General features: G+C 47.3%; 1 protein-coding gene across 1 annotated transcript in view; it reads left to right on the top strand.

Moving 5' to 3' along the window:
- The window catches only part of LOC127586939 (uncharacterized), a 38,662-nt gene that overhangs the window by 5,646 nt on the left and 10,268 nt on the right, over positions 1–22,748 (top strand). The window contains exons 3-4 of the mRNA XM_052044969.1: positions 746–859; positions 6,528–6,661. Of these exons, the coding sequence (XP_051900929.1) occupies positions 746–859; positions 6,528–6,661 (248 nt within the window). The remainder of the gene's footprint in view (positions 1–745; positions 860–6,527; positions 6,662–22,748) is intronic.

Below are 22,748 nucleotides of genomic sequence, written 5' to 3'. Positions count from 1 at the left end.
TGTTACTGTCCACATTCTCACCAAATTCCACCTGGGTATCCAATTCTTTAATTCCTTACAACACAGGAAGCCACTTCAGCTCATCGAGTCTATGTCAGCTCACAGAACAAATTCAGTCCCTAACTTTTCTGTAATGCATTCTCCCTGCTTTTCCATCAACTCCCCCCCCCCCCCCCGCCCCCCAGATTCTACCCCTCACTCACACACTAGAGGGTAACTCACAGCGGCCAATCAACCGACCAACCCACAATTCCTTGGAAATGTGGGAGGGAACGGGAGCACCCGGGGGAAGCTCACGCGGTCACAGGGAGAACGTGCAATCTCCACACAGACGGAGACAGAGGTCGGGATCAAACCCAGGTCGCTGGAGCTGTGAAGAACGTAGATCATAGAATAGAATCATAGAACAGTACAGCACAATACAGGCCCTTCGGCCCACCATGTTGTGCCAACCTTTAAACCTCTAACCTCTTCCCCCCACATATCCCTCTATTTTAAATTCCTCTATATGCTGATCTAGCAATCTCTTGAATTTGACCAATGTATCTGCCTCCACCACCACCCCAGGCAGCACATTCCATGAACCAACCACCCTCTGGGTGAAAAATCTCCCTCTGATATCACCCTTGAACTTCCCACCCATTACTTTAAAGCCATGCCATCTTGTATTGAGCAAGTGGCTCTAATTGCTGCACCACTGTGTCACCTGATTTGCACTGTATAATTCTGTAATATTATTTTACAGCCGGGACTGAGACACATTCTCAGAGTGAGGTGCCTGTCACCGGGACCAATGTATCCACAACACCAACTTCACCGAGACACTGCTGCCAAACTGCAGCCCAGATCTCCCTCACAGGTAATGATCAACTTAACACCGGGAGTCAGTTACTGAGACACGGGGCATCTCGGTGGCCAGTGTGTGATTCACCGAACGCCAGTAACAGGTCCTGCAGGTAACTAGGAGATACAAGAGACTGCAGATACTAGAATCTGGAGCAACACACAAATACGCTGGAGGAACTCAGCAGGAGGGAAATGGACGGTCGACGTTTCAAGTCAAGGCCCATGATGGAAGGTCTCAACCCAGAACATCGACTGTCCACTTCCCTCCACAGATGCTGCCTGACTTGCTGAGTTCCTCCAACACCTTTGTGTGTTGCTACAAGGAATTAGGAAAGCAAACAGAATGTTATTGTTTATTGCAAATGGAATTGAACACTGAAGTAGCAATGTTATACGTCCATTATAATAGGGCATTACTAAGACTACATCTGGAGTACTTGTGAAGTATTGATGTATCATCATAGAGTCTGAGAACGATACAGCACAGAAACAGGCCCTTCTGTTTAACTCATCTATACTGGCCAAAGTTCCTTCCTGTGCTGGTCCCATTTACCTGCACTTGGCCCGTATCCCTCTAAACCTTTTTTATCGATGTACCTCTTCAAATGTCTTTAAAACGTAATTGTTCCTGCCTGCACCACTTCCTCTGGCAGCTCGTTCCATATACCCACTACCCTCTGCGTGAAACTCCTGCCCCTCAGATCCGGATCCCTTTAAATCTCTCCCCTCTCACCTGAAACCAAAACCCTCTAGTTTTCGACTCCTCTGCCCGAGGAAAAAAAACTGCGACTACCAGCCTCAAATCTCCAGAGACCCGGGTTCGATCTCGACCTCTGGCCTCAGTTCAGAGACCTCAGTCAGCATGTGTGCGGTTTGCACTTTCTCCCTAGGACCAAGGGGTTTCACCTGGCTGCTTTGGCTTCATTCCCACATGCCAAAAACGTGCGGGTCGGTGAGTTAATTAGCCACTGTAAATTACCCCGAGTCTGTGGGTGAGGGGTAAAATCTGGGGGGAGTTGACGGAAATGTGGGGAGAATAGGTTACAGGGAACTTAGTTGGAAGTAGGTTTGTTCTGTGACCACACCTCATGATATTTTAAACCTCTAAAAGGTCACAACTCAGCCTCCTCCATTCCAGGGAAAAGAGTCCCAGCCTGTCCCGTCCCTCCTTACACCTCAAGCCCTCCAGTCCCGGTAATGTCTCGGCACCCTCTCCTGCTTAGTGACATCCTTCCTGTAATATGGTAACCAGAACTGTACAAAATACTCCAGGTGTGTCTCACCAACACCCTCTACAAGCTGTAACCTGACCTCACCAACACCCTCTACAGCTGTAACATGGTCTCACCAACAGCCCCTACAGCTGTAACATGGTCTCACCAACACCGTCTACAGTTGTAACATGGTCCCACCACCACCCTCTACAGCTGCAACATGGTCTCACCAACGTCCTCTACAGCTGTAACCTGACCTCACCAACACCCCCTACAGCTGTAACATGGTCTCAGCAACACCCTCTACATCTGTAACATGGTCTCACCAACACTCCCTACGGCTGTAAGGTGGTCTCACCACCACCCTCTACAGCTGTAACCTCTCATCAACAGCCTCTACAGCTGCAACCTGACCTCACCAACAGCCTCTACTGTTATAACAGTTATTTAAGGAAGGATGTTGGAAACAAGTTCGGAGAAGGTTTACCTGACTGGAATGAGCAGGTTTTCCTGTGGGGAAAGGGTGGAGGCGGAGAAGATGTTTTGTCCTTTGTGAGAATCGGGATCCTGGGTTGTCCATCTGAGTCCCAGTCAGAGTCATTGAGTCATACAACAGGGAACAGGCCCTTCAGCCCACCAAGTCTCTGCCCACCATCAACCACCAATTTGCATCAAACAGTTCTGCATTAATTCCTATTCTCCCCACATTCCCACCGACACCCCGCAGGTTCTACCTCTCATTCACACACTGAGGCGCAATTTACAGCAGCCAATTAACCCACCAACCCCACACATCTTTGGGATTTGGGAGGGAACCGGAGCACCCAGGGGAAACCCACACGATCGCAGGGAGATACACACACACACACACACACACACACACACACACACACACACACACACACAGCAGAGGTTGGGATCGAACCTGGGTTTCTGGTTCTGTGAGGCAGTGGCTCTACCAGATGCACTACTCTGCTGCCTCACAGAGATGTGGTGAAATTTTGTATCTCAGAAGGTGGAGAGTCTTTGGAACTCTTTTCCTCAAACAGCGGTGGAAGTAGAGCAAATATTTTGAAGGTAGAGAGATACTTGATAAGGAGAAGGTGAAACATTATCCCGGCTGGATGGGAATGCCTTCTAAAATGATGGATCAGACCTGGAGAACTGAGTGTCCACATCCTGCACCTAATTCATACCTAGCACCTGCAAAAGGTGCTGGGATTTGGCTTGACACCACACTCTGGGGGGGAAAGCAGACCGTATGGTTAGATTTGGCAGTGAAAGGGGCAGTTTGGAATTGATTGGACCATGAGGTATAGGGGAAGCATTAGGCCATTCAGCCCATTGAGTTTGCTCCTCCATTGAATCATGGCTGATATTTTTTCTCAACCCCATTCTCCCTCCTTCTCCCCGTAACCCTTAACCCCCTGACCAATCAAGAACTTATCAATCTCTGCCTGAAGTACACCCAATGACTTGGCCTCCGCAGCCCTCACCAGTTTCATCGCCCTCTGGCTGAAGAAATTCCGCCTCATCTCAGTTCAAAAGGGACATCCCTTTATTCTGAGGCTGTGCCCTCGGATCCTGGACTCTCCCACTGATAGAAACATCCTCTCCACGTCCGCTCTATCCAGGCCTTTCAGGTTTCAATGAGATCCCCCCTCATCCTTCTGAACATCAAGTACACAGGCCAGAGACATCAAACGCTCCTCAGACATTAAGCCTTTCATTCCCAGGATCATTCCTGTGAACCTCTTCTGGACCCTCTCCAGGACTAACACATCCCTCCTTCGATACAGGGCCCAAAATTGCTCACAATATTCCAAATGCGGTCTGACCAACGCCTTATAAAGCTTCAGCAGTACATCCTTGCTTTTATATTCTAGTCCTCTCGAAATGAATGCTAATATTGCATTTGCCTTCCTTACTACCAACTCAAACCGCAAGTTAAGGGAACTCTGAGCTGGGACTCCCAAATCCCTTTGCACTTCTGATTTCTGAATTCTCTCCACATTTAGAAAATAGTCCACACCTTTATTCTTCCTACCAACTCCTTACATTTCCCTATGCTCCTGCCACTTCTTTGCCCTCTCTCCCAACCTGTCCAAGTCCTTCTGCAGGCCCCCTGCCTCCGCGACACCACCTGTCCCTCCACCTATCTTGGCATCGTCTGCAAACTCGGCCACAGTGCCGTCAGTTCCTTCACCTAGATCGTGGAGCAGGTGGGTTCATTGAGATCGGGAGGGAGAAGGGCCATGGGATTAGTTCAGCATTGTCATTGGTTTTGGATTGATACAGAACCATGGGGAACGTGGGGTAGTAGAATAGCTTCACACTAATACAGGTCCATGGACAGAGAATGGAGCAACGGGATCAGTTTAAGGCTGACACAAGGCTCTGGGGACAGAGCAGGGTGGTGGCGTTTATACGGTGGAGACGCTGTAGCACTATAGAAGAGAACTGAGCAGTGGGATGAGCTTGGGACTGATGTAGGGAGTAATAGGAAAACCCTGGAATTGGATCAAAACCAATCCCACTCCCTCAGCTCAATTCTATGCAGCCGCTGGAACCTGGAACAAAAAAAAAACAGAACGCTGTAAGAGTTTGGCACTTCAAACAGCATCTGTGAAGGCAAGAGGTGTAAGTCAATGTTTCGGGTCCTGCAACTGGAGTCCCGATTCAGGATCACAACCCAAAACGTTGACTTACACAGACGCTGCTTGGCTGCTGAATTCCTCCAAAGTCCTGTCGCTTAATCAGCTCCAGCGTAAATGGATTCAACGTTTGCCTCGGCCGAACACCAGCTGATCACTCGGACCCTTTCCTTCCGTCTGTGATAAACTTCCCAGGAGCCTTTCTCCACCAGAACCACTGACTCTCTCCATCCTGTTGTACTGTGGCCGCAGAGTGCATCAGGTGTAACTTGATCACGTGTAACACTGCACTTCCTTCCCAAGGTTTCTTCACTAATATCCCCCAAACCTGAAAAGGCAAGAGCAACAGCAAGGTCCCCCAGTCGTGCTGCTGCTGCCTTGGAAACTGTCACATTCCTTCCTTCCCACCAGAGTAAAGCCCACATGTGAGGGCGGAGCGCACACTTTGGATGGGGATTAAGTAGGCACAACAGCCAGGTCGCAGCTTAGAATCAAAGAGCACGTTGTGCCTGTACAAGCTCAGCCACTATTCCTGCCCTCCTGCCTGTTTTCCTTCTTTATCTTCATAGATTAAAGAACAATAATAATAAATACTGGCAGGAAAGAAACTACTTCTCAAGTCGGAAACAACCTTACACCAAGGCCATAATTCCAGCACGTAAAGATACCATTCAGCCCATTGATCCTATACTGAGCCCAGTAGTATAACCTCATCAGTCCTACCCCCTGGCGCTCTCCCCATTTGACACTCACCAACCTTTACTGATGCATCACAGCTTGGTACGGTACCTGCTCTGCCCGTGACAAGGAACTGCAGAACTGGACACAGCTCAGCACATCACGGAAACCAGCCTCCCCTCCATGGACTCTGTCTACACTTCCCGCTGCCTCAGTAAAGCAGCCAACATAATCAAAGACCCCACCCACACTGGACATTCTCTCTTCTCTCCCCTCCCATCAGATAGAAGATACAAAAGCCTGAAAGCACATACCACCAGGCTCAAGGACAGCTTCTAGCCCACTGTTATAAGACTATTGAATGGTTCCCTAGTAGGATAAGATGGACTCTTGACCTCACAATCTGCCTTGTTATGACCTTGCACCTTATTGTCTACCTGCACTGCACTTTCTCTCTAACTGTTACACTTTATTCAGCATTCTGTATTGTTTTACCCTCTACTACCTCAATACACTGTGCAATGAATTGATCTGTATGAACAGTATGCAAGACAAGTTTTTCATTGTACCTGGGTACATGTGACAATAATAAACTAATTCTAATTCCAATACCCCTGTTGATTATCCTCTCTCCAGTTCCCATCCAGTTCCCTTTTCAAAGCCCTGACTGACCCTGTTTCCTCCCCCTTCAAGCAATGAGCTCCAGACCATCACCACTCTCTAAATAAAAAGACTTTCCTCACATCGCCTTGTAGCATTTCCCTTTCAATTTAAATCTGTTCCCCCTGGTCCTTGAACCATCTGCCAATGGGAGCAGCTTCTCTTCACCTCCCCTGTCTAAACCAGTCCTGATTTTGTTCCAAACTTCCTCTCAACCTTCCCTGCTCCAAGGAGAACAACCCCAGCTTCTCCAGTCCAACCCTGGAGCTGAAATCCCTCATTCCCTGAACCGTTCCTGTAAGTCCTTTCTGTAACCACCCGAGGGCCGACACAACAGTGTATTCCCAGTTTAAACCTCTCGCAGGTATATTCAGAGTTGAGTTTACCTTTGCTGTATTCCCTTTTCATGCTCAGAGACAGATATGGGCTTGCAGATTGTAACATTTCACCGCATTCATCCTGTGTTTATCTCCAGATCTAGGTTGGGAACATTGGATTCTGTACCCAGAGCAAATTACTTACGTGCACTGTGCCAGCTGCAGACACCCACGCGATGTGTCCATTCGCTGCCACCAGAACCAAACGTCCTCGAGCACAAGAGCTCACAGGGTAGGTATCGGACTCCTGCAGGATCCACAGCCTTAGTGTGACAGCAAGGGCACCGCCAGGGGTTGACTCTTGGTGTTTGAGATCAGCAAATGAGATGTTGCGAAGCCCTTCTGATTCCCCATGTGGGTTGACACTGGGAATGGGTGAATTAGTTATAGAGTGAAACAGCAGGGAAACAGGCCCTTCAGCCCAACTCATCTATGCCGATTGTTTTGCCCAGCAAGCTGGTCCCATCTGCCCACATTTGGTCCATGGTCCTCTTAACCTCCCCTATGCATGTACTTAACTAGATGGCTTCTAAATGTTGCTGATGCACCCGCCTCAACCATTATTTCTGGCAGCTCATTCCAAACACGCACCACCCTTTGTGTGGTGCCCCTGATGTCCCTTTTAAATCTCTCGCCTCTGATCTTAAACCCTCTTGTTTTTAGCTCACCCTCCCTGGCAAAAAGACTATGTGCTTTCCACCCTGTCGATGTCCCTCATGATACCTGTATCAGGTCCCCCCTCAACCTCCTACGTTCCAGGGAATAAAGTCCCAGTCTACACAACCTCTCCTTGTAACTCAGGCTCCCAAGTCCAGGCAACATCCTGGTAAATCTTTTCTGTACTCTTTCTAGTTTAATATCATTTTTCCTATAATATGGTGACCCAAACTGTACAAAATACTCTAAGTAAGGTCTCACAAATGTCTTATATAACTGCAACATAACATCCCAACTCCTGTACTCAATGCCCTGACCACTGAAGGCCAGGGTGCCAAATGCCTTCTTCACCACCCTGTCTACCTGTGACACCGCTTTCAGCAAACTGTGCATTTGCACTCCATAGTCCCTCTCCAGGGTCTCCCCAGGGCCCTATCATTCACTGTATAAGTCCTATTCTGGTTTGATCTCCCAAAATCCAAGAACTCACATTTATCTGGATTGAAAGCCATTTGCCAGTCCTCAACCCACATACCCAGCTGATCAAGATCCCCCTGTAATTTTTCATAACTTTAGTCATAGAGTCACAGAGTGCTACAGCACAGAAACAGGCCCTTCGGCCCACCTAGTCCATGCCGACTTGATCTTCTGCCTAGTCCCATCTACCTGCACCTGGACCACATCCTTTCAAACCCCTCCCATCCGTGTACCTATCCAAACTTCTCTTAAATGCTACAATTGAACCCACATCCACCACTTCCGCTGGCAGCTCGTTCCACACTCGCACCGTCCTCTGAGTGAAGAAGTTTCCCCTCAGATTCCCCTTGAATATTTCACCTTTCACCCTAAACCTATGTCCTCTAGTTCTAGTCTCCCCCAACCCGAGGGGAAAAAGCCTGCATGCATTCACCCTATCTATACCCCTCATAATTTTGTATACCTCTATACGATCTCTTGCGCTCTGGGGAATAAAGTCCTAACCTATTCAACCTTTCCCTATAACTCAGGTCCTCAAGTCTCGGCAACATCCTTGTAAATTTTCCCTGCACTCTTTCGAGCTTATTGATATCTTTCCTGTAGGTAGATGACCAGAACTGCAAAACAATACTCGAAATTCGGCCTCACCAATCTCTTAAACAACTTCAACATAACATCCCAACTCCTGTACTCAGTGCCCTGAAGGCCAAAGTGACAAAAGCTCTCTTTACGACCTTATCCACCTGTGATACCACTTTCAAGATGCCACTTATGGATCTGTATTCCCAGGTCCTTCTGTTCTACCGCACACATCAGAGCTCTACCATTCACTGTATCAGTCCTACTCTGGTTTGTCCTCCCAAAGTGCAGCACCTGCATTAAGTTCTATCTGCCATTTTTCAGCCCATTTTCTTAGGTGGTTAAGATCACTCTGCAAGCTTTGATAGCCTTCCTCGCTGTCCACTACGCCCCCAGTCTTGGTGTCATCCACAAACTTGCTGAACCAGTCTATCACATTATGATCTAAATCATTAATATAGATGATAAACAACGGGCCCAGCACCAATCCCTGCAGCACACCACGAGTCATAGAACTCCAGACAGAGAAACAACCATCCATTACAACTCTCTTCCTTCTCCCTTTAAGCCAACGTTGAATCCAATTGGCTACTTCATCCTGAATGCCAAACGACTTAAACTTCTGGACCAGCCTCCCACGTGGGACTTTGTCAAAGGCTTTGCTGAAGTCCATGTAGACAACGTCCACCGCCTTTCCCTCATCAACCTTCTTAGTAACCTCCTCAAAATACTCTACAAGATTCGTTAGACTTGACCTACCATGCACAAAGCCATGTTGGCTATCCCTAATCAGGCCCTGTCTATCCAAATACTTATATATCCTGTCCCTTGGAGTACCTTCCAATAATTTACCCACGACTGACGTCAGGCTCACCGGCCTATAATTTCCTGGCTTATTCTTAGAGCCTTTCTTGAGCAACGGAACAACACTAGCTATCTTCCAGTACTCTGGCACCTCACCCGTGGTTAAGGACATTTCAAAATATCTCTGCCAGTTTAAGTAACCACCACTTATTTTCATATCATCCACAAACTTACTAACCATGCCTTGTACATTCATATCCAAATCGTTAAAATAAATTACAATCAACAAAGGCCCCAGCACCGACCCTTGTGGCACGCCACCAGACACAGGCCTCCAGTCTGAGAAACAACCCTCAACCATCACCCTCTGCTTCCTACCACTGAGCCAGTTACGAATCCAATCTGCTATTCCCCCTGGACCCCATGCAATCTAACCTTCCAGACTAGCCTGCTGTAAGGGATCTTCTCAAAGTCTATAAATTCACAGACCTCCAGCCAGAATAACATCTTTCCACCACTACTATCTGTCTTCTGTGGGCAAGCCAACTCTGAATCCAAACACAGAGTACAGTACTTAGAATAGCACAGCACCAGAACAGGCCCTTCAACCCACAATGTTGTGCCAAGCTAATTAAAGTAGTAATTAAACACCAAACTAAACTAATCCCTTCTGCCTACACAATATCCATATCTCTCCATTCTCTACATGTTCGTGTGCCTGAGAACTTCTAAAACCCCTCTACCATATTTGCCTCCACCACCACCCCTGGCAGCACATTGCAGCACCCACCGCTCTCTGCGTAAAATACTTGACCCACACGTCTCCTTTGAACTTACCCCCTCTCACTTTAAGTGCATGCACTCTTGTACTAGACATTTTGACCCTGGGGAAAATGATACCTGCTGTCTACTCTATCTGTGCCTCTCATAATCTTATAAACATATTAGATCTCCCCTGAGCCTCCACTGCTCCAGAGAAAACAACCCAAGTTTGTCCAAACTCTCCTTATAGCACATGCCCTCTAGTCCGGGCAGCGTCCTGGTGAACCTCTTCTGCACCCTCTCCCAACCCTCCACATTCCTTCCTATATCGGGGCAACCAGAATTGAATGGAATACTCCAAATGTGATCAAAGTAGAATTTTATAAAGCTACAACATAACTTTCTGACTCTTGAACTCAATACCTCAACTAATGAAGGCAAGCATGCCATACACCTTCCTTACCACATTATCAACCTGTGCAGCCAATTCCAACGAGCTATTGACTTGGGCTCCAAGATTCCTCTGTACATCCACATTGTTAAGGGTCCTGCCACTAACAGTGTACTGTCCCCTTACATTTGATCACCCAAAGTGGAACACCTCACATTTGGACATATTAAGCTCCACCTGCCATTTCTCCGTCCATATCTGCAACTGATCTATATCCTGCTGTATCCTTTGGCAATCTTCTACACTATCCACAACACAACCAATCTTTCTATCATCTGCGAACAGGAGAGGTCCCAGTATGGATCCCTGCGGAACACCACTAGTCACGGACCTCCAGCTAGAATAAGTCCCATCGACCACTACCCTCTGTCTTCTATGAGCAAGCCAATTCTAAATCCAAACGGCCAATTCACTGTGGATCCCATTCATCTCAATCTTCTGCATGAGCCTCCCATGAGGGACCTTGTCAGACACCTTACTAAAATCCATACAGACAACATCCACAGCTCTACCTTCATCAATCCTCTTTGTCACCTCCTCGAAAAACTCAATCAAGTTAGTAAGACACAGCTTGCCCCACACAAAGCCATGCCCCCTGTCCCTAATTAGGCTATGGTTTTCCAAACGCTCATAAATCCTATCCCAAAGAATCCTCTCCAGCAGCTTCCCTACCACTGACGTGAGACTCACCAGTCTATCATTTCCAGGACTATCTCCAGTTCCCTTCTTGAACAATGAAACAATGTTAGCTACTTGCCAGTCCTCTGGGACCTTATCCATAGCTAGAGAAGACACAAAGATCTAGGTCAAGGCCCCAGCAATCTCATCTCTTGCCTTTCTCAATGAGGTGTATAGAGTCATAGAGTCTTAGAGCAATACAGCATGGATACAGGCCCTTTGGCCCAACCTATCCATACTGACCACATTGTCCACCTAGCTTGTCACCATTTCCTGGGTTCGACCCATATCCCTCTCCATGTACCGATCCAAGTGCTTTTTAAATAATACTGTTGTACCTGCCTCACCCACTTCCTCTAGAAACTCGTGCTCTGCGTGAAAAAGTTGCCCCTCAGGTCCCCTCTCACCTTAAACCTATGCCCCCTAGTTTTGGACTCCCCTACCCTGGGGAAAAGACCACAACCATCCACCTTATCTGTGCCTCTCATAATTTTAAACACTTCTCTAAGGTCTATCCTCACTCTCCTATATTCCAAGGAATAAAGACCTAGCCTGGCCAACCTCTCCCTGTAACTCAGACCCTCGAGTCCTGGCAACATCCTCATGAATCCTTTCTGCACTCGTTCCAGATTAACCAGGGTGACCAAAACCGTACACAGTACTCCAAGTGCAGCCTCACCAACGACTTATACAACTGCAACATTATGTCCTATACTCAATGCCCTGACTGATGAAGGCCAGGGTGCTAAACACCTTTTTCACCACCCTGTCTACCTGTGACACCGCTTTCAATGAACTATGCACTTGTACTCCTAGGTCCCTTTGTTTCACTACAATCCCTAGTGTCCTACCATTCATAGTATAAGGCCTGCACTGGTTTGACTTTCCAAAATGCATCACCTCACACTTACCTGTATTAAACTCCATTTGCCACTTCTCGGCCCACTTCCCTAACTGCTCAAGATCCCCCTGTAATCTACAACAACCTTCTTCACTATTAACAACACCTCCTAATTTCGTACCATCCACAAACTTACTGATCAAGCCTTGTGCATTGACATCCAAATCATTTATATAAATAATGAATGACGAGGGTCCCAACACCAACCCCTGTGGCACATCACAAGTCACCAGCCTCCATTCTGAGAAATAACCTTCACATGAGGTCCTGGGGATCCACCTTAATGTCCTTCAAGAGTCCCGACACTAATTCTTCCTTAATCTCAAAATGCCCAGCACATCTGCTCACCCCACACTGACCCTCCATGTCTTTCTCCTTGCTAAATACCAATGCAAAGTATTCAGTTAGGACCTCACACACAAGATGCTGGAGGAACTCAGCAGGTCAGGCAGCATCTATGGAGAGAAATAAACTGTCGACGTTTTGGGTCGAGACCTTTCATCTATCCAAGACCTATTCTGCTGCCACGTTGAGGCCAGACGCAGGTCGGAGGAACAACACCTCATATTCCGCCTTGGGAGTCTCCAACCTGACTGCATCAACATCAAGTTCTCTATCTTCCCGTAACCTCTCCCCTCAGTTTTCACTCCCCCCCCCCTTTGTTTGCCCTCATTGCTGTGGCCCCCCTCACCCCTTTTCTTTCCCTTCCCTCGCCCTCATGACCTCCCTCTGGTTCCCCACCTCCTTCCCTTTATTCCATGGGCTATTGTCCTCTCCCGTCAGATCCCTTCTCCTTCAGCCCTTTGCCTGTCACCTCCCAGCTTCTCACATCACTCCCTTTCACTCCCCCCCTCCCCCACCCACCTACCTCCCCCCTCTCACCTGGACTGACCTATCCCCTGCCGGCCTGTGCTCCTCCCCCTCCCTCTTTATTCTGGCTGCTGCCCTCTTCCTTTCCAGTCCTGATGAAGGGTCTCGACCCGAAATGTCGACTGTTCATTTCCCTCCATCGATGCTGCCTGACCTGCTGAGTTCCTCCAGCATCTGCAGAATCTCTTGTTTGGATCTCACCCACATCCTCTGCCTCCAAGAACATGGTCCTTCCTTTATGCTTGAGTGGTCCTACTCTCCCCCTAGTTATCCTCTTGCTCTTAATGTAGGCGTAGAATGCCTTGGGATTCTCTTTAATCCTACTTGCCAAGGACTTTCCATGGCGCCTCCTGGCTCTCCCAATTCCCTTCTTTTCCGGCTTCTTCATAATCCTCAAGGGCTCCATTTGACTTTAGCTTCCTAAACGTTACATTAGCTTCCTTTTTCTTCTTGACTAAATTCACCACCTCTCTCGACATCCAAAGTCCCCTCACCTTGCCGTCCTTATCCTTCCTTCTTACTGGAACATCCCTGTCCTGTTCTCTGTGCAGTTGGTCTTTAAACACCCCCCACATGTCAGATGTGGACTTGCCCAAAAGCAGCTGTTCCCACTTAACTCTCCCTAGCTTGTGGCTAATGCTCCTATAACTTACCCTGCTCCAATGTAATACTCTCCTGCAAGGGCCGTACTTATCCTTACCTATAGCCATCTTAAAACTTAAGGAGTTGTGGTCACAGTTCTCTCACTGAAAAGTCGGTCACCTAGCCAAACTCATTTCCCAACACCAGTATGATCCAGCACGGCCCCCTCCTCTTGTTGGACTATCTACATACTGATTTAAGAAACCCTAGTGGATGCACCTAACAAATTCTACCCCATTTGACCCTCTTGCACTAAGGAAATCCCAGTCTATATTGGGGGAGTTGAAGTCACCAACGACAACAACCCTGTTGTTTTTACACCTTTCCCGAATCTGCCTGCATATCTGTTCCTCAATGTCCCGGTGGCTATTGGGGGGTCTGTAGTATAATCCCATCAGAGTGATTGCACCTTTCTTATTTTTGAGTTCTACCCATATAGACTCAGTGAATGAGCCCTCCTTTATGTCCCCTCTGAGTGCAGCTGTGATATTATCCCTGATTAATAGTGCATCTCCCCCCCACACCCCCCACCTCCCTCTCTATCTTTTCTAAAACATCAAAACCCTGGAACATTAAGCATCCAGTCCTGTCCCTCTCTCAACCAAGTCTCTATAATGGTCACAACATCATGGTTCCATGTATTGATTCATGCTGTAAGTTTATCACCCTTACCCCTAATACTCCTAGAATCAAAATAAACACCGTCCGACCCACTGTGTCTATTACCCTGCTCTTGCTGGTCTTTCCTTACAGACTTACTGGTCATGACATCTCGCTTCCTCTCAATCCCTCCACTTTCTGACCTGGTGCTCTGGTTGCCATCCCCCTGCCAAATTAGTTTAAACCCTCCCGAGTAGCACTAGCGAACCTCCCGGCCAGGATATTGGTTCCCCTCCAGTTGAGGTGCAACCCGTCCCTCTTGTACAGGTCACCCCTGCCCCCTGCACCAGCTCTCAAGCCATACATTCATCTGTTCTATCTTTCTATTCCTGCCTTGACGAGCACGCATTCAGCCTCTTTCCTAATTCCCTGCACTCACCGCACAGGACCTCAAGTCACTGTGGATCCCATGCATCTGAATCTTCCTGATCAACCTACCATGAGGGGCCTTGTTAAACGACTTACTGAAGTCCCTGCTGACTGTCCTTAATTAGCCCTTAATTACTATTGTCACATTACCGAGGTACAGTGAAAAACTTGTCTTGCATACCGATTGTACTGGTCAATTCATTGCACAGTGTATTGAGGGAGTACAGGGTAAAAACAATAACAGAATGCAGAGTAAAGTGTCACAGTTACAGGGAAAGTGCAGTGCAATAAGGTGCAAGGTCATAACAAGGTAGATTGTGAAGTCAAGAGTCCATCTCATCGTATAAGGGAACCGTTCAATAGTCTTATCAGAGTGGGGTAGAAGCTGTCCTTGAGCCTGGTGGTACGTGCCCTCAGGCTCCTGTATCTTCTGCCCGATGGGAGAGGGGAGAGGAGAGAATGACCCGGGTGGGTGGGGTCTTTGATTATGCTGGCTGCTTCACCAAGGCAGCGAGAGTCTATGGAGGGGAGGCTGGTTTCTGTGATGTACCATGAGTTCCAATAGTTTATAAATAAATGCTGCGCTCCCCCCAGTTACCGATTGCATCATGTGGACTCTTCCACATGCGTCCAATCTGCTTCACACAACAGTGTTGGTAACCTGGATGAGGTTGAAGGGATGGCCACTCACTCTGGCCCACTGCAGGGTTATCACCATTCAGTTATAACGGACTTATTTGCTGAAGTATATTCCTTTCGCAGGGTGACCTGCTCAATCACCAACAGAAGTTAATTTAAAAATCTATATTTTGCAAAACAGCGAATGTCAATCCAGAGGGGTAAAATTCAGTCTGCTGAATAATTTAAACGTGAATAATCAGAGGAATCTCAGTGGGTACGGGATTTGTTGAGCTGGAACGATACAACAGGGCAAAATGGGAAATTGAGAAACTGAATTAAATGCTTGGATTATAGAACTCCTGCACTATACATCCCACCGCCACTGTTCCCTTTATAATTGTCAGACTGTTTTCACCATTTATACTCCTGCTTTTAAAATCAGAAATAACTCCTTCATACCCTCCTGTGAATTGTACTTTACCATCTCTATAAGAGAAAAAATAGTGAAGGTCTGTAGTTATAGAGCCATAGAGTCATAGTTATACAGCATGGAAACAGGCCCTTCTGCCCAACTTGTCCGTGCCGACCAAGTTGCCTATCAGAGCCAGTCCCATTTGCCTGCATTTGGCCCATATCCCGCTATACCTTTCCTATCCGTGTATCTTTCCAAGTGTCTTTTAAACATTGTAACTGTACCCACCCCTACAAATTCTTCTGGCAGCTCGTCCCACACACCCACCAGCGTTTGCTTTCACCTCTTTCTAAAATACAGTAAAATTCCAATAAACCAGCACGCTTGGTGGGTTCAGACCAACAGGTTTTCTGAATTATTGGATGTTACTATTAATACCCCAAAGCAATTTTTATTCACTTTCTAAACGAAGATGTCACTCAGCATTATAATATCTTTTCCAGTGAACCTGGCAAATTTAAAGGGTGTGCATAAACCAGGGTCCCAGGAGGTTTAGAGGGAGCGTGAGAAGTGGGGTCCTGGAGGGTTTAGAGGGAGCGTGGGAAATGGGGTCCCGAAGGGTTTAGAGTGAGTGTGGGAAGCGGGATCCCAGACAGTTTGGAGGGAGCAGGGGAAGTGGGGTCCCGGAGGGTTTAGAGTGAGCGTGGGAAGCGGGGTCCCGGAGGGTTTGGAGGGTGCATAAGAAACATCAACCAGTGAGCCAGGGGCCAAAGCATCAGGATTCCCAAATGTCTGGTCAGCAGATTCTTGCGTTTTTTTCAGGGAGTCATGATTTCTACAGGCTGTTGCAACCATTCCAGAATCACCAAATCTTTGGCAGATGGTAACCACATCTCTGCAGCCACCTCTGTCAAAACTCTGGGCTGTGGATTTTCAGGACCTTGGGATTTGTTGATTTTTAGGCACATTAATTTCTCTAGAGGTACTTCCTTGTTAACTCTTATTTCTCTCATTCCCTCATTTGCATTAGGCCTTTCGAACACCAGTATTTCTTCCCTGGAGACCATGTCTTGATTTAATTCCTCTGCCATTTCCTCATCCCCCACTATAAATCTTCCCGTCTCTGTCGGCCCTGGACCCACAATCGTTCTCCTTAGTCTGTTCCTCTTTATATATCAAGAGAAGCTCTTCATATCCATTTTTATATTTTTCAAACTGTTTACTCTTCATTTTTTTTATTTTCCCCTTATCTTTATCAATTTCTTGGTCAGCCTTCGCTGAATTTTAAAACTCTCACAATCATCGCACTTACTGCTTTTTCTGGCAACTTTGTAAATAGAGTCCTAGAGTCACAGAGCATGGATACAGGCCCTTTGGCCCAATCAGTCCATGCCGACCACTGTGCCCACCCAGCTAGTCCCAATTTCCTGCCTTTGGCCCATATCCCTCGAGCCCCACCCCTCCATGTACCGATCCAAGTGCTTCTTAAATGATACTGTTGTACCTGCCTCACCCACTTCCTCTGGCAGCTCATTCCATACACTCACCATCCTCTGCGTGAAAAAGTTGCCCCTCAAGTCCCTTTTATATCTTTTCCCACCCACCCTAAATCTATGCCCCCTAGTTTTGGACTCCCCTGTCCTGGGGAAAAGACTACAACCATCCACCTTATTTCTGCCACTCATGATGTTATAAACCTCTATAAGATCACCCCTCATTTTCCTACACTCCAAAGACTTAGCCTGGCCAACCTCTCCCTATAACTCAGGCCCTCCAGACCTGGCAACATCCTCGTAAATCTCCTCTGTACTCTTTCCAGTGTAACCACGTTTTTCCTATAGCAGGGTGAACAAAACTGTACACAGTGCTCCAAGTGCGGCCTCACCGGCGACTTATACACCTGCAACATAATGTCCCAACTTCCCTACTCAATGCCCTGACTGATGAAGGCCAGCGTACTAAATGCCTTTTTCACCACCCTGTCGACCTGTGACGCCACTTTCAACAAACTATGAATTTGTACTCCTGGGTCCCTCTGTTCCATTACACTCCCTAGTGCCCAGCCATTCACAGTATAAGCCCTACACTAGTCTGACTTTCCAAAATGCCTCACCTCACACTTACCTGCATTAAAATCCATTTGCCACTCCTTGACCCACTTCCCTAACTGATCAAGATCCCCCTGTAATCTACAATAACCTTCTTCACTATCAACAACACCTCCTAATTTTGTCATAGAATCGTAGAGCACTACAGCACAGAAACAGGCCCTTCAACCCATCTAGTCCATGCCGACCTGATCTTCTGCCACGTTTCATCTACCTGCACCCGGACCATGTCCCTCAAAACCCCTCCTATCCATGCACCTATCCAAACTTCTCTTAAACGTTACAATTGAACCCACACCTACCACTTCTGCTGGCAGCTCGTTCCACACTCGCACCACCCTCTGAGTGAAGGAGTTCCCCCTCAGATTCCCCTTGAATATTTCACGTTTCACCCTAAACCTATGTCCTCAAGTTCTAGTCTCACCCAACTTTAGGGGGAAAAGCCTGCATGCATTCACCCTATCTATACCCCTCATAATGCTGTATACCTCTATACGATCTCCCCTCATTCTCCTGCACTCCAGGCAGTAAAGTCCTAACTTATTCAACCTGTAACTCAGGTCCTCAAAGTCCTGGCAACATCCTTGTAAATTTTCTCTGCACTTTTTCAAGCTTATTAATATCTTTCCTGTAGGTAGGTGACCAGAACTGCACACAATACTCTAAATTTGGCCTCACCGATGTCTTTTACACTTCAACATAACATCCCAACTCCTGTAATCAATGATCTGACTTTTGAAGGCCAATGTGCTAAAAGGTCTCTTTACGACCCTATCTACCTGTGACGCCACTTTCAAGGAACTATGGACCTGTATTCCCAGATCCTTCTGTTCTACCACACACATCAGTGCCCTACCATTCACTGTGTAAGTCCTACGCTGGTTTGGCCTCCCAAAGTGCAACACCTCACACTTGTCTGCATAAAATTCCATCAGCCGTTTCTCAGCCCATTTTCTGAGCTGATCAAGATTTGTGTCATCCATAAACTTACTGACCAAGCCTTGTGCATTCACCAACAAATGATTTATATAATCATTTATATAAATAATGAATAACAAGGGGCCCAACACCGACCCCTGCGGCACACCACTAGTCACCGGACTCCATTCCAAGAAGCAACCTTCAACCACCACCCTCTGCTTCCCACCTCCAAGCCAATTTTGAATCCACCTAACTAGCTCTCCCTGGATTCCATAGGACCTAACCTTCCAGACCAGCCTGCCATGTGGGACCTCGTCGAAGGCCGTGCTAAAGTTCAAATAGACAACATCCACAGCCCTACCCTCATCACCTTTTTGGGTACCTCTTCAAAAAACTCTGTAGGGTCCATCAAGCACGACTTTCCATGCACAAAGCCATGCTGACTCCTCCTAACCAGACTCTGTCCATTCAAATGCTGATAGATCCTGTCCCTCAGAATTCCCTCCAGTAACTTCCCCACTACTGATGTCAGGCTGACCGGCCTGTAGTTCCCTGGCTTGTCCTTGCTACCCTTCTTAAACAACAGAACAACATCAGCCACCTTGCAGTCTTCAGGAACTTGACCAGTGCCTAATGATCAAGCAAATATCTCCTCAAGGGCCTCTGGAATTTCTCCTCCAGCCTTCCACAGAGGCCAGGGATGCACTCGGTCAGGCCCTGGGAATTTATCCACCTTAATGCGCTGTATGGCTGCAGATACCACCCCCCCACACTTTAGGTAATACGAATGTCCTCCAAAACATCTCCACTAGTTTCCCTAATCTCTTGAGCAACCATGATATTCTCTTCAGTAAACACTGAGGAGAAATATTCATTAAAAATCCCACCCATCTCCTGTGGCTCGAGACGTAGGTTGCCCTGCCAATCTCTAAGGGGACATACTCTCTCCCTAGCCACTCTTTTACTCTTAATATATCAATAGAACCCCTTGGGATTTTCCTTAATCTTACCTGCCAGATCCAGCTCATACCCTCTCTTTGCCCTCCTGATTTCCCCCCGTGTATTCTTAATCTTTCTATAGTCATCAAGGGATTCACTCATCACTGACCTCCTAAACCCAATGTATGCTTCCTTCTTTTCCCCGACCAGAGCCTCAATATCTCTCATCAGCGAGGATTCCCTAACCTTGCCCCAAGTTTACCCTTCACCTTAACAGGAACATGCTGTTCCTGGACTCTTGATATCACACTCTTAAAAGCCTCCCACTTGCCATTCACTCCTTTCCCTTCAAACAGACTCTCCCAATCAACCTCAGCTGGATCCTGCCTAATTCCCCCAAAATTAGCCCTGCTCCAGTTTAGGACCCTAACCTGTTGACCTGTCCTATCCTATTCCATCACTATCTTAAAACTAATAGAATTATGGTCACTAGAGCCAGAGTGCTCCCTGACTGCCACTTGTTACCTGCCGTATCTCGTTCCCTGACAGAAGGTCCAGTATTGCACCTTCCCGAGTAGGGCCCAAATCCAGGAAAGTTTCCCGGACACATTTCACCCCATCCAGGCCCTTAACACTCTGGGTAGTCCAGTCAATACCTGGGAAATTAAAATATCCCACGAATACATTGTGTGCAATTCTGGTCACCTCACTATAGGAAGGACGTCGAGGCTTTAGGGAGGGTGCAGAGGAGGTTTACCAGGATGCTGCCTGGATTAGAGGGCATGTGCTATCAGGAGAGGCTGGACAAACTTGGGCTCTTTTCTCTGGAGCAGCAGAGGCTGAGGGGGGATCTGTTGGAAGTGTATAAAATTATGAGGGGCATAGATAGGGTGGACAAGCAATATCTTTTTCCCATTATTGAGTGATCCAATACCAGAGGGCATGCATTTAAGGTGAGAGGGGGGTAGGTTCAGAACAGACGTGAGGGGTACATTTTTTACTGAGAGAGTGGTGGATGCCTGGAATATGTTGCCTGATAGGGTGGTGGTGGCAAATTCAATGGGGGCTTTTAACAGGGGCTTGAATGGGCACACGAATGAGAGGAAAATAGAGGGATATGGGCACTCCGTAGGTAGGAGGGAATAGCTATGTCGGCACAACATTGTGGGCCGAAGGGCCTGTTCTGTTCTGTACTGTTCTATGTTCTGTTCTAATACAACCCTATTACTCTTACAACTATCAGCAATTTCCCTACACATCTGCTCCTCAAGTTCCCACTGACTAGTGGGGGGGGGGGGGGGGGGGGTGGGGGGAGGGGGGTTGATATAACAGCCCCACTAGAGTGACCCTCCCCTTCTTGCTTCTAAGTTCTACCAGTATGGCCTCACTGGATGATCCCCCAAGAATGTCATCTCTAAGTCCTGCTGTTACGTCCTCCCTTATCAAAAAGCCAACACCTCCTCCTCGCTTACCTGTACCTCTGTCACGCCTGTTGCATCTGTATCCTGGAATATTGAGCTGCCCGCCTTGCCTTTCTCTCAGCCATATTTGTGTTATGGCCATAACATCCCAGTCCTCAGAGTCAATCCATGCTCTGAGTTCATCCGCCTTACCTGTTAAACCTCATGCACTGAAATACATGCAGTTTAACTGAGTACGCCTCTCCCTGCCTTTACTGTGCCCCTGGCTATCCTGATCACTAAACTTGCTCTCGTAGGCTACTGGTTTATCCCGTGAGTTGTCCCTGCTCAGTCCCACCCTTCTGCCAATCTAGGTCACACCCTCCCCTGTTGCATCAGCAAATCTTTTCCTTAGATTTAATATTATCAGTCTTTAATTTCCCTTGCAATCTGAAGTTGGACCACGTTCCTTTACGTTTTTGTGCCTTAATGAATATTTATTGCAAATCACCTATCCCTTCTCTCAATGCTGTCCATTGCCTCTCCGTCAGTCTGTCAGTCTACTAACCTAAGCCAACCCCTTACAGCTTTGTGGTTTTGTTTGGATTGAAAACCATGGTTTTGGATTGAATGATGTCACTTTTGAACAATGTAAAATTCTATCACGTTAGGGGCACTCTCTCCCAGGGACCACTTTACAACAGGGTTATTAAACAATCCTTTCTTCTTGCACAGCACGAGATTTAAAATGGTCCTCAACACACTGATTGAGAAATCCATCTGAGATACAATGCTGACTAACATTGTCTACATGGTTAAAACTCAAAGAATTTCCCAGTATGGGTACAGTAAAGTCCCCGATGATTACTGAAGAGGCACCTCTAATCCCCTCATTTATACCATGCCCTATATCTCGACTATTCAGAGACCTAAAGACAACTCCCACCGATGGTTTCTGTCCCCTGCTTCAACTACACCTAACCCGATTCTAATTCTATACCATAACCCACTGAGCCAAGATCCTTTCTCATGACTGCAATGACGTCACCTGTTATCAACCGCACGACTCACCTTTCCTTTCTTTGACTCTCTCGAAGCCAAATATTTATTGGAACTCCTCACTCCAGCTGCTTGCAGGACATCCACATCTTTTCTGAAGTCCGGTGACCAGAACTGGATGCGATACTCCAATTGCATCCTGACCAGTGTTTTAGCAGGGTCAGTGTGACCCCACAGTCTCTGCGCAATCCCGATTGCAATACTAACCATGCTCCCAACATGCCCAGTGACCTTCAAGGGTCTGTGTGCAGGTACACCAAGCTCCCTCTACTCCCACTAACTCTGTGGAAGTGCGACGTTAGGCACCATTTCTTTTCCATAACATATCACTTCACACCTCCTTGCATTCAGCAATCTCTCAATGTCCTCCCCGTCTCATCTCTTCCTCTAATTTTACCACACTTCCACGTTGGTGTCAACTGAACACTTTGAAATTTCATCCTGCAGCCACCTATACGAGACCGTGGACATCTCAGCACTGACCTTTGGGAATGACCATCACCAGCCATCCTGTGTCCCGTTTCTCTCTCAGTGCTGCCACTGACCCTTTTATTCAATGAGCCTCAAACTCGCTTATTGTCTTTTTCTGCGGGACCTGGTCAAACACCTTCTGAAAATTCACATGGATATCCACTGTTACCTCAGTAACAGTATTTCACCAGGATAATCTAACGTGACTTGCCGTGAAGAAATCTGTGTACACTCTCCCTTATTAAAGACTTCCTCAGACATTTAACTTTCCCTTGATTATTGTTTCTGAAAGCTTCCTTGGCCTTGAGACTTTACTGACCAGCATCTCAGCTGACCATGCCTCCCATCGTGGTTTTAACAAGGGGCACTAGATTAGTCCTCTGGTACCTACCCTGTATCTAGGGAGGAGTGGAAGATTCTAGGAAGCCCCTCTGCAACCTCCACGCAAAGCTCCCTCAGCAAACTGGAATGCATCCCACCTGGACCGGGTGACTCACTTATTGTAAGAGCAGCCGGCCTTTCTAGTGCCACCTCCTTG

The sequence above is a fragment of the Pristis pectinata genome, chromosome 38 (assembly GCF_009764475.1).
Source record: "Pristis pectinata isolate sPriPec2 chromosome 38, sPriPec2.1.pri, whole genome shotgun sequence".
NCBI lineage: Eukaryota > Metazoa > Chordata > Chondrichthyes > Rhinopristiformes > Pristidae > Pristis > Pristis pectinata.
Note: the sequence above shows the minus strand (reverse complement) of the source record. Positions and strands in the feature narration are given on the sequence as shown.